We start from the raw sequence: 15,600 nt of genomic DNA, 5'->3' as shown, positions 1-15,600 counted from the left end.
CCCCGGGTCCAGCGGGAATTGCTGGCGTTGTGCGTGAAAGGCCCAGCCGCAGACCGGTTCATCGCAGCCTGTGGCCACCTCTGTGCAAAGCGCTGCCTGTGTCATGCAGGGGTTTGGCAAGCCGGGAGTTTTGCAGGGGCCCTGGGCGGATAAGCATGGCCCGGAGAACTGGGCGGGGTGTAAAATTCTGCCGGGAGACACGGAGACCTGCATGGACCAATATCAAGTGTTAGGCCTGGAGCCAGCCCGGGACCTCAGCCATTTCCAGGGGCAGGGTGTGGCGGCCGGTGAAGAATGGGCCGTTGCCGCCTTCCAGCGTGGTTCTAGACGCGGGGCTCTGGATCTCACCCCGGGGCCATTGCTGTTGCAACCCGGTGCTGCCTTACCTGCCAGGCCGCTCCACAGACTCCCAGAGAGGGCAGAGAGTGTGGGGACGCTGAGCCCAGCCCCCGCCCGAGGCAGGGCCGGCCCTGACTCTCCTGACCCAGCTGTGGCGCTGCGTGGAGCGCAGGGGACACGTCCGGGCACGAGGCCTGGCAGGGTGCTGGGGTGGCCCTGAGTGATGCCCGGAGACCACATACAGCATCTGCCCAGCTGTTCTGCTCTGCCAGAGGTACGAATCGCAGCTCTGGGCTTGCACCACCTCCGGGCTCTGTCTGTCTGCGAGGCGGCCGGGTGATGCCCACGGGCGCTATGGTGATGCACTCGCCTGCTGCAGGGCTCATCCAGGCCCTCAGCTCTTCCGCTGACCAGCTGAGAGAAGGCTGGGGATACACCCTGTGACCCAGCAGGGCATGAAGGGGCCTGTCTATGGTCTGAACTCTCAGGCCGCCAAGGCCCTGTGCTGGGCAGCATCTCCTTGGGACAAAGGAAGGAGAAGCCACGTGCCAAACGGAATATTAAAACACGGGCAGTGGGTGACCCTAGGGCTGGGGGAGGCATGCTCCTAGCCCCGCCCCTTCCACTCATGCCCCTCCCCTGCCAACCAGGACCCCGTGGAAGCCAAGTGCCCCCCCCCCCCCCACTGTAGGGGCAGGCCACCCCTTCCCAGCAGGCAGAACATGGCCCCAGGCCTTCCCCGGCCCTGGCAGAAGCATGGGGGGTGGGGAGGTGCGGGTGGTGCAGCGCCTCAGCCTTCCCCAGACCAAATGGGGGGAGAGGGAGGGCGGACGGCAGGCGACCCCAGTCCTCCTCAGCTGGGGAGGGCAGGCAGCACATTGCCTCAGGCTTCCCTGGCACATGGGGAGGGTGCCCCCCCAGGCCCAGACTCCGTAGCCCTGAGAGGGCTGGCTGCATGGCCCCACCTCGGCATGAAACCCAGACAGCCCCAGGAGAACTGGGGGAAGTGGGGCTAGGGAGCGTGGGCAGGGCCTGTGACGGCGCGTCGGGGTCCCCCGCCTCCTGCACCCCCGTAGTGGCACGGACAGACTCCACCAGCCAGTAGAACAGAGGGAGTTTATTGCTTCTCCAGGGTACAGCACAGCACAGATGGAATCTGGTCACAGGAACTGGGGCTAGGAGGCCTCAGTGCCCCCCTTGAGAGGGGGGTGGCTGGGCCCTGCAATCCCAGCCCCCCTCCCTAGCTCCTTCTCCCCTGCTTCCCAGACAGCCACTAAAGACCCGTCCCTTCCAGCCCTGCCCCCAGCCAGGGGCGGCATCCCACCTCCCTTTGTTCCTCTCCCTGGGGGGGTAACTGGTCGGACAGGTCACCTGCCTGACCCATCAGCTACTCTGCTGGGCCGTGGTACATACAGCAGCCAGTGGGGGTCAGCCACAGCCCCAGCCTAGCAACCAGCAAGGTACCAACACTACGTCACAGGGCCCCTGCCTCTCAGCCCTGCCGCCCATGTATAAAAGGCAGCTGCATCTTCTCCAGCTAGTCTTCGCCGCTGCTTCCCAAGCCTTCTACACAGGAAGCGCTGGACAAAGGGCTGAAGGCCATCCAAACTCTCGCCGTGCTCCTGGGGGACCAGCCAGCCAGAGAACTCACCCAGCCTGGCGGACTTGGCAGCTGTTGTGGGTGTGACTGGCCATTTCATCGCTCTCTTCTCGGCCTTTCTTTCTCTTACCACGCCCGTTGTTTCAGGCTCTACCGGACTGGCTGGAAGCCTGGTATGGGGGAAGATCCAACCCTACAGTGACCTGGTAATGGGTATCTGTGAGCAGAGTTTTAAAATCACTTCTCACTGTACTGGACCGAGGTGCTGATGGGGACCCAGAAACCTGGGATGCAGCAAAGGGGTATGTGTGTGTGGTTCCTGCTTGTTCTGGATAACCAGCCCAGGGGGGTCAGAAGCCCCGTTTGTGTCTGGTTCCATGTTTCCCACCAGCCTTGGGAGCATTTGCTGCCTTTTTCCAGCCTGCTCAGACCTTGGCGTTCCTAATGAGGGCCACCCCAGGCACCCCCAGACACACCGGCTATTTTTTTTGTCAAGCTGCCCAGAGACCTCCCAGGGAGAAGCGAATTCCAGCAGGCAGAATCACTGACTGGCCTGCCCTTCAACTGCTTCTCATTAACATCTCCGCATGGAAAACCAAGATCCTTTCCAGGAAACATGGGCTGGAAATACCGGGGTGGGAAATGTCCCAGCGTCTGAGTCACTCCCTTGTGCCCTACACCCAGCTGGGCAGCCAGGAGGCCTGTTTACAATGACTACCACAGGGTGTCCTGGCGTGTTTCCGTACTGGCAGCCAATTAGAGCAATTCATTGTCATTTGGAAGTGGTTCCTCCCTGCTTGGAACATGCTGCATTCCGATGCCAAATCACCTGAGACACGCCTGGCCTACAACGATAACCCAACGGGAGCAAGCCACAGCGACTCCACCCAGCGGAATGTGTTTGGGAAACAGTGGCTTCTTCTTGCAGAACATCGAGGTGGCTCATTTGGGTTGCACCCTGGGGCACTGTGAGTCAGTCTGGTTTCACCAAATCATAGCACACTAGAACTGGGAGGGACCTTGTGAGGTTGTCGAGTCCAGTTTCCTGCCCTCACAGCAGGACCAAGCACCATCTAGACCATCCCTGACAGGTGTGTGTCCAACCTGCTCTGAAATATCTCCAGGGATGGAGACTCCACAACGCCCCCCAGGCAACTTATGCCAGTGTTCCAGTAGTTACAAGAGGCTGATAAGAACCGTTAGCACCTTCATTGTTGGGTTGGCTGGTTAAGTCATTCGGATGTGGAAGGTCGTGTGTGAGCCCACTTCTTCAGATGACAGGAGCGTTAGAAGTCCAGATCCAAGAATAAATAAGGGGAGGAGAGAGGGCGAGGAGAAGGAAAAAAGAGAAAAAAGAGGGGAGGAAAAAAGAGAGACAATGAGTAGATGGTTCCAATAGTTACAAGAGGCTGATAAGAACAATTAGCACCTCCATTGTTGGGTTGGTTGGTTAAATCGTAGGATGTGGAAGGTCGTGTGTGAGCCAGCCAACAGCCCCGTTCATACCATTTACATAAGAATTAAACTTGTGAATGAAGTTAAGTTCCAACCCTTCTCTGTGTATTTGGCTTGTGGAATTGGCCTGAAACAAAACTGTGACTTGCAGATCCATTAATGAGTGTCCAGGCAGGATAAAAGTGGCGAGGAGTCCTGTGGCACCTTATAGACTAACTGAAGTGTAGGAGCATAAGCTTTCGTGGGCAAAGACCCACTTCGTCAGATGCATGTCGTGGATATTTCCAGAGGCAGGTATAAATATGCAGGCCAGGATCAGGCTGGAGATGAGGAGGTGGATCCAATCAAGGAGGATGAGGCCCACTTCTAGTAGCTGATCTGGAGATGTGAATTCCAAGAGAGGAGAAGCTGCTTTTATAGTTAGCAAGCCATTCACAGTCTTTGTTTAATCCAGAGTTGATTGTGTCAAACTTGAAGATGAACTGTAGCTCAGCAGTTTCTCTTTGAAGTCTGGTCCTGAAGTTTTTTTGCTGCAGGATGGCTACTTTTAGATCTGCAATTGTGTGTCCAGGGAGATTGAAGTGTTCCCCTGCAGGTTTTTGTATGTTGCCATTCCTAATATCTGATTTGTGTCCATTGATTCTTTTACGTAGGGACTGTCCAGTTTGGCCGATGTATATAGCAGTGGGGCATTGTTGGCACATGATGGCATATATAATGTTAGTAGGTGTGCAGGAGAATGAACCAGTGACAGTATGGCTGATCTGGTTAGGTCCTGTGATGGTGTTGCTGGTGAATATATGTGGGCAGAGTTGGCACCGGGGCTGATTGCAGGGGTGGGTTCCTGGATGAAATGACGGAGATGTGCTGCGTGGTGACTGGAAAGAATTTGTTTGTGGCCAGGGGGTTGTCGGAAGATGATAACTATTTGGAGCTGCGTGAGTTTCTTTGTGTAGTTGATGGATTTCCACTCCATATGGCTGAATGCAGTGCCTTGCTTGTTCAAAAGCTTCAGAGAGGTAGCCTAGTTAGTCTGTAACAGGAAAAACTTAAAAAACAACAAATAGTCTAGTAGCACACCTTAAAGACTAACAAAACGTGTCGATGGGATCATGAGCTTTCGTGGGCACGGCCCACTTCTTCAGATGACAGGAGTGTAGAAGTCCAGACCAAGAATAAATAAGGGAAGGAGAGAGGGGTGGGGAGAAGGAAATCAATGTTTATTGTTACAGGTCAGTGTGACATCTTTATCATTTTGGTTTGCCTTTCATGGTTGTGAAAGGGTAAATTTGTAGGCACAGCTATTACTGCAGGCCCCAGGAGTATTGGGATTTGGTTTATGGAACTTGTTCAATGTCAACTCGAGTCTGTCACCTTTGCCTGGACAGGTCAAACCACACAAGAATCAGGCTGAAATCTCTACTAGAGCTGAACACATTTTTCAAATATTTCCAGCACGGTTTGGCCCCACACGGTCTGGCTGGCCAAGACTGTAGAAACCAGATGAGCAGGAACTATGATTATGCAAAATCTCTTGCCTGGGCTGCCAAGAAAGTATGGATCTGAGCGTATGTTAATTACCTTCCTCCCCCTCTCCTGTTACATTGTGTTTCCCCTTCTCCCTTTCCTCCTCTTCCCCCTCCATTCCCCGCATTACAGTATCAGAGTCCTTCCTTACAGTCCTTCCGTCCCCTCCCTCCCTCCCTCGGCCCAGCCCTGCCCCCTGCCTGAGCAAGGGGGGCCTAAAGCTTATTAGCCTGATGGTTAATCCAGCCCTGGCTCTGGGGGACCCCAGGAAAATGAACCCAGCTTTGCAAAGATCCCCTCCTGCCGGTCGCGTGAGGGCCTTAGTCTCAGCAACAGACCCGTGCTGGACGTGAGGCGGGACTGGCAGCTCTGACACACATGGGCATTGGCGGTAGCTAGGGCAGCAAAGCAGGCCCAGTGCCGGGCGTGACCGTAGAAAAGTTCCACATCCCGTCCCACCGCCACTCTGCACCCAGCTCCACCCAGGGGCAGAGCGTGTCTGGGGAAGGCGATTGCTATCTTCTCCAGCTCTCAAAGGAGCCGGCAGACTGTCAAACGATCGATGGAATCCTCTTACCCAGCAGCGCACGCCAGGACTCCGAGGGAGACGCGCGTCTCCAGAGAGTCAGAAACTGCCGGCCAAGCGCTTGGCTCAGGAAGATTCAAATTCACGTTAAAAAATAATCGTCACCGCTCCGCAGGACCAGTGCTGCGGGCCCAGCTTTAGGACCGTTTCTGGAGGCCCTTTCAGTGCTCCAGGCCCCTGCGGCTCTCACGCTTCCTCCAGGAAACCTTAACCGAGAGGTAGAGCAGGGCTACTCGACTTCGGAAGCCCCGGGGGCCACAATGATACTCACTTAAGTGCGCTTGCATATACATGCAAATATATATGTGTGGTGGCGCGTTGGGGTTCCCCTGCCTCCTGCACCCCCGTAATGGCACGAACAGACCCCGCCAGCCAGTGGAACAGAGGGAGTTTATTGCTTCTCCAGGATACAGCACAGCACAGATGGAATCTGGTTCCAGGGCAGGCCTAGGATGCCTCAGCCCCCCTTGAGATGGGGGAGCCTGGGCCCCTAAATCCCAGCCCATTGCCTAGGCTGCTTCCTCCATGAAACCAGACAGAAACTAAAAACCTCTCTTCCAGCCCTGCCCCCAGCCAGGTGCTGGTCTCCGCCCCCCTCCCTTTGTCTCTCCCTGGGCGGCTGAGCCTGGGTGTCGGGTTAATACACACCTGGGAGAGTCAGTGAGAATCTCCCATCCCAGCGCAGGGGGACCCGGGTCACAGAGCAGGCAGCCCCCCCCCTGCGCCACAGCTGCCCCCCTCCGACAGCGAACTGAGCAGGGTCACTCCACTTGTGGCCTAGGGAGGTTCAGGTCCCCTGCCCGGGAAAGCCGCGGCAGTGACATTGGCGCTCCCCTTGGCTCGGGCTGGCTGCGGCGCTGTCCTGCAGGAGCCGGCTCCCCCCTGTCCTGTTGCTGCACAGCTCCGGGGGGACCGACACGGGTTCATCCTCGGTGGCTGTACCATCCCTTCCACTGCCCTTGGGCTCTGGCCAGGGTCTCTCTGGCCGGGCCCATGAGCCCAGTGAGCCTTTCCCGGAAAGCCAGGACGTCTTCCAACCCCAACACTCCATCCAGGGGGTTTCTTCCTCTCCCATAACTCTCTCAGCAAGCCCAGGGGGTCTTTCCCCCTTCCGCACCCCAGCTCGGTTCAGGAGAGCCTGACAGACCCTCGGGGCGCCTCCCCCTGTGCAGACAGCAGGTGGGGCAGGTACTTGTCTCAGACCTGTGGGTGCCAGAGCATAAAGGCCTCCAGCATCTGCTTCAGGGTCCCCATGAACCTCCCCACCAGCCCGCTGGGACGGGCACCATATGCTGGGGTCCAGGTGAGCCGGGCCCCGTGCGTCTCCCACAAGCGCCGGAGCGGGGCCGACATGAAGTGGGACCCCTGGTCCGTGAGGACTCCTGGGGAACCCCACCCTGCTGAAAAGGGCCAGCAGCGCGTCTGCCTCGCTAGAGGGCAGGGACACGGCACTCGGGGCAGCGGGTAGCCGTATCCACGGCTACCAGGATGTATTTGTTCCCTGTCTGGGTTGCCTGGCCCACAGGCCCCATTATCTCTAATGCTGCCCTGCAGAACTGCTCCTCTAGATGGGGTAGGGGTTTCCAAGCAGCTTTCCTCCCATCTAGGGCCTTCTCCAACCCTCCCCCCCCCCCCCCCCGGCAGGAGTCGCAGGACCGGCAGTACCGCTGCACGGCCGCAAACATCCCCGGCCAATAGAAGTGTTGGAGCAGCCTCAGCCGGGTGCGCCGGATCCCCCAGTGACCCCCAACGGGGACGTCGTGGGCCAAATACAGCAGCTTGCGGCAATACTTTCAGGGGACGACCAGCTGCCGCTGGACCCCCCATGCCCTCACCTTTCTGGGGGGAAGCCATTCCCGGAACAGGGATCCACGCTCCCACAGGAATCTCTCCTGGCCACCTCTCCCCAGGGGCTGAGCTGCACGGAGGCCAGCCTGGTCCTTCAGCCTCTGCAAGGAGGGGTCTGCCTGCACCTCAGCCCGGAATTCAGCCACTGGGGCAGGGATCGGGACCTGTTCCCCACCCTTGCCTAGATCCGGAGTCCCAGCCTGGCTGGACCCTGTGTCCCCTGGGATGGGGCCCTGAGCCCCCTGTAGGAAGCCCTCCCCTGGGTCAGGGTCGCCAGCTACGGGAGGTAAAGCAGGGCTACTTGGGAAGCCCCAAGGGCCACAATGATACTCACTTAAGTGCGGTTGCATATACATGCAAATCCATATGCAAAGAGATGCACATAGCTTCTTTCACACGGCCAGGCATGAATACAGAGCTTAAGGCAAGACTACACCACACGCAGGGTACGTCTAGACTACGTGGCTCTGTCGATGGAGTCATGCAAACTTGTTTACCCGGCACAGTCAATGAAGCGGGGATTTAAATAATCCCCGCTTCATAAAAATAAACACGACCGCCGCGCTGTGCCGACAATCAGCTGATCCGGCCCAGCGCGGCAGACTAGACACGGATCTGTCGGCTGGGGGAGCTTCATGGACTATGTCGGGTAAACTGGTTCACATGGCTCCGTCGACAGAGCTGTGTAGTCTAGACACATTTAAGTCAGTTCTGCTGATATTAATAAAATGCAGCCCAGGAATGTCACCACCCCACTTGTATCAGCACAAGACCATTCTAGTGACGCCTTGTTTGTTTTGGCTCCCAGGCCCGGGCCGTATGTCGAGCCCCGCGCAAACGAACCCGACAGGCTGCGTGTTGGGTAGCCCTGCCTTAGGCTCTAGCAAACATAGAGGGTGTCATGAGCCTGCGTGGGCACAGCCCACCTCTTCACATGAGGAGTCTATTAGCTGCCTGCAACACAGCAGAGTAAGCTGTAAAGAAACAGGCTCCAGCGAAGCCCGTTCTGGTTCTCTAACCCCGCCTGCTCCGCCAGCCCCTCAGCCTGCAGCGGCCAACACTTGACTCCACTTCACACTCAGGGTACTCCAAGTGGAGAAATGCAGCTGGACTTCCTCCAGAGAGGGGGACATCCAGAGTCTTGGGTGCAACGCCCCAGTGACTGGATTTGCCATTGTCTCTTTGACAGGTTCGCCGACAATACGGGGATTTCAGCCCGCTTAGATCCCTGTGTTCTAGCCTGCTCTGTGAGCAAGCGGCCCCTTTCTACCCTGCTGCCTAAAAATACCCACGTCGCCCCCGCGGGACACGCTAGAGTTTGTAGGAGGCACATGCGGGGCCGTTCTGCACAGCAGCCAACGTTACAGATGAGATGTTTAATGAAAGAAATGGTCTTTCTTGCTCTCTGTGCATGCGCGCGCGCACACACACGCACACGTACAAGCCCGCACATGCTCGCGCACGCACACATGCACACGCTCACACACACACATGCATGTGCTCACACACGCATCCACATGCACGCGCTCTCACAAACATACGCACATGTGCGCACACACACACACACTCACACACGCACGCACTCACACACATGGATGCACACGCACACACTCACAGACACGCGCGCTCACACACACACGCTCATACACACACGCCCTCACATGCACACACACGCATGCACTCATACACACACATGCGCTCACACACACACACACACACTTGCACACGCACATTCCTTGGACCCCTCGCTGTATAAGACTCATCAGACAAAACATCCACCTGGCCGTGTTGCTGTTACCCCAACCTGTCCCACCCCCTGCTTGCAAACCCCATTGTCAAATTCTGTCCGGCTTTAGGCAGATTGCTCAGTGACTCCATCCCTCTGCAGGACTGAGGCTGACATGGGTTCAGCCAGAGATCCTCTTGAGACTGTCACTTGAGAGGCTGAAGCACCCCGGAGCCTGCCTGCCTGCCCTGTGGGGCACCCCACCACCCTGCCCTGCTGAGCCAGCCCCCCGGTGTCTCCCACAGCAACGGCACAGAGTCGGGGTTGCAGCCCACAGCAGAGCAGCTCAGACTGAGAGCCACCCCCTCTGGGAAGGGTCCGTCACAGCAGCCAGGTGCCCAGCCCCGGTGGGACCAGAACCCCAGATAAATCCATCTCATGCTGCAGAGAAAGCTCTGTCCCCACTAGCAACGAAAGAGGGATGCACAGATGCAAGGGGCTTAACCTGCAGCAAGGGAGGTTTAGGTTGGACATTAGGAAACACTTCGCAACTGTCAGGGTGGTTAAACACTGGAATAAATTGCCCAGGGGGTTGTGGAGTCTCCATCTCTGGGGATATTTAAGAACGGGTTGGACACACGCCTGTCAGGGATGGTCTAGACACTGCTGGGTCCTGCCATGAGGGCAGGGGGCTGGACTCGATGACCTCGCAAGGTCCCTTCCAGTCCTAGTGCTCTAGGATTCTGTGCTGTCTTTCCCCAGGTAACAATGATTTACACTGGGCTAATTAGCACACACCATGATTTTATTAAGTACAAGAAGTAGGATTTAAGCGGTTGCAAGTTCTAGTGGACAGATCAAAGTAAGTCACTAATCGAAAACCAAAAGACGCCAGCTAAGCCTCATGGCCCAAGAAACTTGTTACCTGCCCTTCCTTCCCCTAGACGTGCTTCTAATCATCTTTTCTCACAAGCTGGGAAGCCCCCCAGCTTGGGCCTGATCCTTCTCAATGTTCAGGTCCAGCAGACACCTTAGGTGCTAACCAGGCATGTGCTGGCATCTGGCAGCCACAAATCGTTTGGTTTCCCGCAGGTGTCTAGGTTTTGCCCAAGGGGGGACACTTTGTGTTCAGTTCAAACTTTTCTCATCTTCAATGGAAAAAAACCAGCGTCCAAAATGGGTTCCAGCCTCAGGTGACCTGTCCACAGATCTTGGCAGGACCAACCCAGGTCCTGGCTCACAGATCATTGCCCTGAATACTGGGCCATTAAGCTCCGTGGGTACTCGTAACAGCCCTCCCTTAGCACGTCTAGAGTAGTAAACATACCTCATACTTCTACACTTCAGATTTCCAACTTCCAATACAGGAATGCTACATGCCCACAAAGATCTCACAGGGAGTATTTTGCATAAAGCATATTTATGGCCTATTCCTATTCATAAGCACATTTCCATAAAGAATAAGAGGCACCGTGCCACAGAGGCCTTAGACCGTACATGGCTTAGTGCCCATGCTCTCTTTCCGTTCAGCGGCATGCACAGATGCAAATCACCAGTTACAGCCCGGGCAGGCTGATGGGGCTCCTCTCCCGCGTCAGAGCGCTGCTCGCAGGGACCGTCTGCATCGCCACCGGCAACGGGTCTGCAGCGCAGCACGACGCCCTGGCCCCGGCCCCACCACTAACCTGGCTAAGACAGCTCGACTCCTTTGGGTTAGCAGCCCGTGCCGCAGCATCCTCGCTGCCGTTGGCTCGCTTAAAGCCTATCCAAGTGGAAATCAAATCCCTGACGGCAGCACAGGCAACCCTCAGCTGCCAGCTGGCTCAGACGGAGCCCACGCCATTTCACTCCCTGGCGTTTAAATATTCCCGAGTCCCCTGGCAGACAGTACACTCCCATGACAGGCGTGCAGAGCTTTGCTGCGGTGAAGAGGCCAGAACACTGGGGCGATTGTTTCAGGCTGGGAGAGATAAGGGGAATGCCAGTGACTTACCATTTCATTCTCTTCTCCCTGGCTGAGCAATGCATGGTGACTCCTGGCAAACTTTTCCCCCATGAAATGGAACGGAGCGTCTCTCTGGAGTCCTCTGCCTCCGGCACGGCCAGGACAGGTCACCGGGCGAGTGTCGCTTGCGTCGACTGAAGGGATTAATCAGCTCCCATGCTCCCTGCACACCTCCCTTAGGACTCCACCAATATTCCGAGAGGCGGCCCCTCCCCGCCTGCAGGGCTTTCAGGTGTGTCCGCCCCTCCTGTCGCCTCTTTCCCGGCTTCCTTGCCTGAACTTGCTGCTGGGAAGGGACTTCCCACGGAGCAGGCCGGCTCAGGGGGTGGAGGGAGAGAGAAGGGAGCTCTGCGGAGTGTCTGCCATGTTCCAGTCCCAGCGCCAGTCACACAGCCAGTGCAGCTGGCAGGCAGCCGCAAGGGGAGGGCAGAAAGAGAAGGCTTCACCTTGAGAGATTATGGGATTTGTTTGGGCTGGGGAGCGTGCCTGAGAGAGAAGCAGGCCCCACGCTATCACACGCGGAGCAGCCGGCCGAAACCAGGGCCTGGTCTGATCACATCCTCTTCAGTGGGAGCACACAGCACCGGGCCCTGGCACTGCAACCCCCGGCCCCGATCAGGCAGGTCGCCCCCTAAGCTGCATGCGTCAGGGTCTAAGCACTAGGTGCAGCACTGGGCCCTGATCTTGCCACTGGGGATCCTGGAATCCGCGGGGGGGGGGGGGGGGGAGAGCATCCCTGACATCAGTGTCGCTCCTGAGCAGATCTGGGGGCAGCAGAGAGGCTGGGCAGAGGAAGCAGAGGAAGCAGGCAGGGGCAACACAGACATTTCCCCGCTCCCTTCCCTTTGCCTCTGGGATGATTTTAATCCCCAGCCTTGCCTCTTCTAGCTCTTCCTTTGCTTTTGAACTGGGCTGCATATAGGGCTGCCTGATACTTCCACGAAAAATACCAAACGCAGCAGGGAAAAAATTAGTTAAAAAAAAGGAGCAAAGTTGCTGAACAAAAAACCCGCACCAAATCCGCGCCATTAAATCTCCCCACTTTGCCCCAGTCCCGTCAGGTGTGGCTGCGGGGGACTGTCCCAAGTGGCCTTCCGGCCGGTATTGTCTGGTTTTTTACTGGACAAAGGCCACAGACACTGGACACCTGGCAATCCTAGGCCCATGTGGCTTTGCAAAGTCCGTCCATGGGTAACTCGCCCTCATTTTTATGATTTGCCCTGCCCTCTGTTTTATGGGCCCTTTCCCTCTTCCTGTCTTATCCTTGTTTTTCCAGGCCGAGGCTCAGAGCCCGGGGGACGACCACGGCTTAGAAATCTGCAAGGAAGAGAGGAACTGGGCCACAGTAAAACAAGCAAACAAAACTCCTCTGTGTATCGCACTGTGGCCGGAACCTGGCAGAAGAATCCAGAGATCCACAAAATAGCTCCTACACGCTGGGGTTTTATTTTCCTCCAAGACGGCCCACGGTAACGCCAGACCCAGACATCCCCAGCACGGGGCAAGTTCTGGTCCAATGCTCTGCTGCCTGGAGTGACCACGACCAGAAGAGCCAGAAGAAGAGGGAGGTGGAGAGCCAGGGCCAGCCCCCCTGGGAATGACCGTCTGCTACCTGTGACAGAGGTAGGGTCCCAAGTGTCTGTAAATTCATGGACCATCTGTAAAAAGGAGCTAAACTCGGACTTGTCCATGAAAGCATTAAGGGTCTGTCTACACTACAATGCTATTTCAAATGAATTTAATTCAAAATAGTTAATTCAAATTAAGCTAATTGGAAATAATGCATCTATATGCAAAAACTATTTCGAAATAGTGGACCCTGAGTGGACCCTGAACCGAAGTTAAGGCTGGCCGGAACCAGTGCTGCAGGGCATCAGGTTAGGACTTAGTGTGTGGGGCTGCTGCCTGAGGCTAAGTGAGCTCTGTGCTTAAAGGGACCCTACCCCCACCCCGGACAGACAGTTCTCAGGGTTCCCCACTTGCTTGTCTACCTCGACGAGGGACAGCAAAGCAGTCCTGTCTTGGAGTGCCCTGAGCGCCCGCACTTGGGACACCACAGCACTCGACCACATGGAGCCAGAGCTGCCCCTGGGCAGGCCGGTGCATCTCGTGGGGTCGTTGCCATCAGCCCGGCTGCACTTACTGCAGGCTGCCATCCAGGGGGTCCATCGGGGGGCTGTCAGGCTCCAAGAGGCCCTGAGGGAGAGCGTCCACCCCGAGGAGCCTTCAGAGCCACCCTGGTCCTCCCCACCGGGGGCTTGTGCCCCATTCCTCCCTCACATCCTTCCACTTACCCCTACCTAGCCCCCCTTCCTGATGTTAAATAAAAGACACGTATGTTCAAAAATAGAAACTGGGTTTATTGAACAAAACTGGGGGGGGGATGGACCTCTGGGGAGACTGGGGAAAGGAGGTGGGAGAGGGGAAGAGAGAGGGTGGGAGAGGGGAGGGGAAAACCTGGGAGGAGGGAGCTGGAAGGGGGAAGCAAGGGGAAAAGGGAGAGGGGAAGCTCAGGGCTCAGGGCAGCAGGCAGACAGCAGCACATGTAGACCCCCGCTCCCCAGGTAAGTGTGGCTCCTCCCTTCCATCCGCGCATCCTCCACTCCCTCCCAGAACCTACCCCCATCCCCCCGTTTCCACTTCCAGTCCCCAAACTCCTTCCCAGAGCTTCACCCTGGCCCCCTCCTACACCCCCACTCCCCGCCCCAGGCCAGAGCCAGCACCCCTCACTCCCTCCTGCACTCACACTCCCTCCCAGAGGCTGCACCCCACCTGCAGCCCAATCCCCTGCCCCAGACCACAGCCCGCACCCCTCACCCACCCCTCACCCATCCCTCCTAGAGCCTTAGGCTGGCAGAAGGGAAGGAGTTTGAGTGGGGCAGGGGGCAGGACTCTGGGCATTGTAGGCACCCCCAACATTGCTGCCAGCTGCTGGGGGGATTGCTTGTCTCGGCCTCCAACTGTGAATTCATCGTCCTCACTAGTGCCCGCACTGCAGCAGCGTTTGGGGGGCATGTGCGCAGCACCCCACCCCCGCCAGGCTCCACGTGGCCAGGGATGGGCGAGGGCCGGGGAACAGTGGCTGGGTGTTGCAGTCTCCCACAGGCTCCTGCCGGTAAGTTACAGAGCAGGGCAGTCACTTAAATATAAGAAATAATCTGCCCCCTGCTATCCTGGATTATTGACTGTCAGAAATGGGCCAGCAAAGACGGGTGGCAGCGTGGGGGCCACAGTGCAGGATCTCCCTCTGGAGGCCGCCGATGCAGCTAGTGAGTAGCGTACACTTTGGCTGTGTCTAGACTGGCCAGTTTTTCCACAAAATCATCTGCTTTTGCGGAAAAACTTGCCAGCTGTCTACACTGGCCGTTTGAATTGCCGCAAAAGCACTAACGATCTCATGTAAGATCGTCAGTGGTTTTCCGGAAATACTATGTTGCTCCCGTTCGGGCAAAAATCTTTTTCTGAAAGACTTTTGCCCAAAAGGGCCAGTGTAAACAGCACAGTAGCGTTTTCCGCAAAAAAGCCCCGATTGCGAAAATGGCGATCGGGGCTTTTTTGCGGAAAAGCGCGTCTAGATTGGCCACGGACGCTTTTCCACAAAAAGTGCTTTTGCGGAAAAGCATCCTGCCAATCTAGACGCGCTTTTCCGAAAATGCTTTTAATGGCAAACTTTTCCGTTAAAAGCATTTTCGGGAAATCGTGCCAGTGTAGAGTTAGCCCAGCAGAATAACCTTGCTGTTGTGATGCACGAATAAAAACACGGAATGTTGTTCTCGTTTGGCCTCTTGAGTCATCTTTATATCTGCTCGGGTTTCGCTCCAGAGCATAGAAATCTTTTGCCCACTGCACAAGAACGTGTGGTTCACAAAGTTTGGTTGTCCATAATTTTTGTACATTAGCCGTAGAAATCATTTCCAGCAGGGGCCACCCTGCCAAGGGGGCAATTTGCTGCAACATGCGTGAAAAAATGCTTGAACTGAGTTTGTGTCTCTAGAGACCTTTGGGTTCAAGGTGATTTCTTATTGTGGGCCAGGATTGCAAGCAACTTCTCGGGGGAGCTGGGGTGTGACCCCTGGCAAGAGCTGTGGTTTTCAAGAGACTGCTGTGACCGAGTGTGAGAGGAGGGGACTGTGGGGCAAACACTGGCAAGTATTTTTTGGGGGGGAGAGAAGGATCTGTAGGGGGAGATCAATGCAAATTTCCGCATTGTTACACAAGAACTCGGCCTTTTGAAGTCTTGCCCTGAGGAAAGAACCGCTGCCCGCTGGTTACGCAGGCCTGGAATCGGAAGATCAAAGGCACAAGCTGCCAAAGCAAAGAGGGACCTGTTCACGCAGGTGCTGCTCTGAGCACAGGCTGTGAGGAACCCGTAAGCACGGACAAGGCCTGTGTGGGCTCTGAGGGACTGACGTTGGAGATGCTCTCTGGCACCAGCTTGTCGGCGTGCACATAGAGTCTCGCCCTGAGCTCCAGATGCCCAAATCATGGCTTAGTCTTTAGGCCCCACAGACTCC

The 15,600-nt window shown here is 56.6% G+C and overlaps 1 protein-coding gene across 2 annotated transcripts in view; it reads right to left on the bottom strand.

The window, feature by feature from the left end:
* Positions 1-11,487, bottom strand: part of LOC102458512 (putative cation-transporting ATPase 13A4) — a 52,691-nt gene extending 41,204 nt beyond the window's left edge. For both annotated transcript variants that reach the window (XM_075938288.2, XM_075938289.2), the window contains exon 1: positions 11,075-11,487. In XM_075938288.2, the coding sequence (XP_075794403.2) occupies positions 11,075-11,137 (63 nt within the window). In that variant the 5' untranslated portion in view covers positions 11,138-11,487. The remainder of the gene's footprint in view (positions 1-11,074) is intronic.
* Positions 11,488-15,600: the final 4,113 nt, after the last annotated feature.

The sequence above is a fragment of the Pelodiscus sinensis genome, chromosome 10, assembly GCF_052426305.1.
Source record: "Pelodiscus sinensis isolate ZL-2025 chromosome 10, ASM5242630v1, whole genome shotgun sequence".
Classification (NCBI taxonomy): domain Eukaryota; kingdom Metazoa; phylum Chordata; order Testudines; family Trionychidae; genus Pelodiscus; species Pelodiscus sinensis.
Note: the sequence above shows the minus strand (reverse complement) of the source record. Positions and strands in the feature narration are given on the sequence as shown.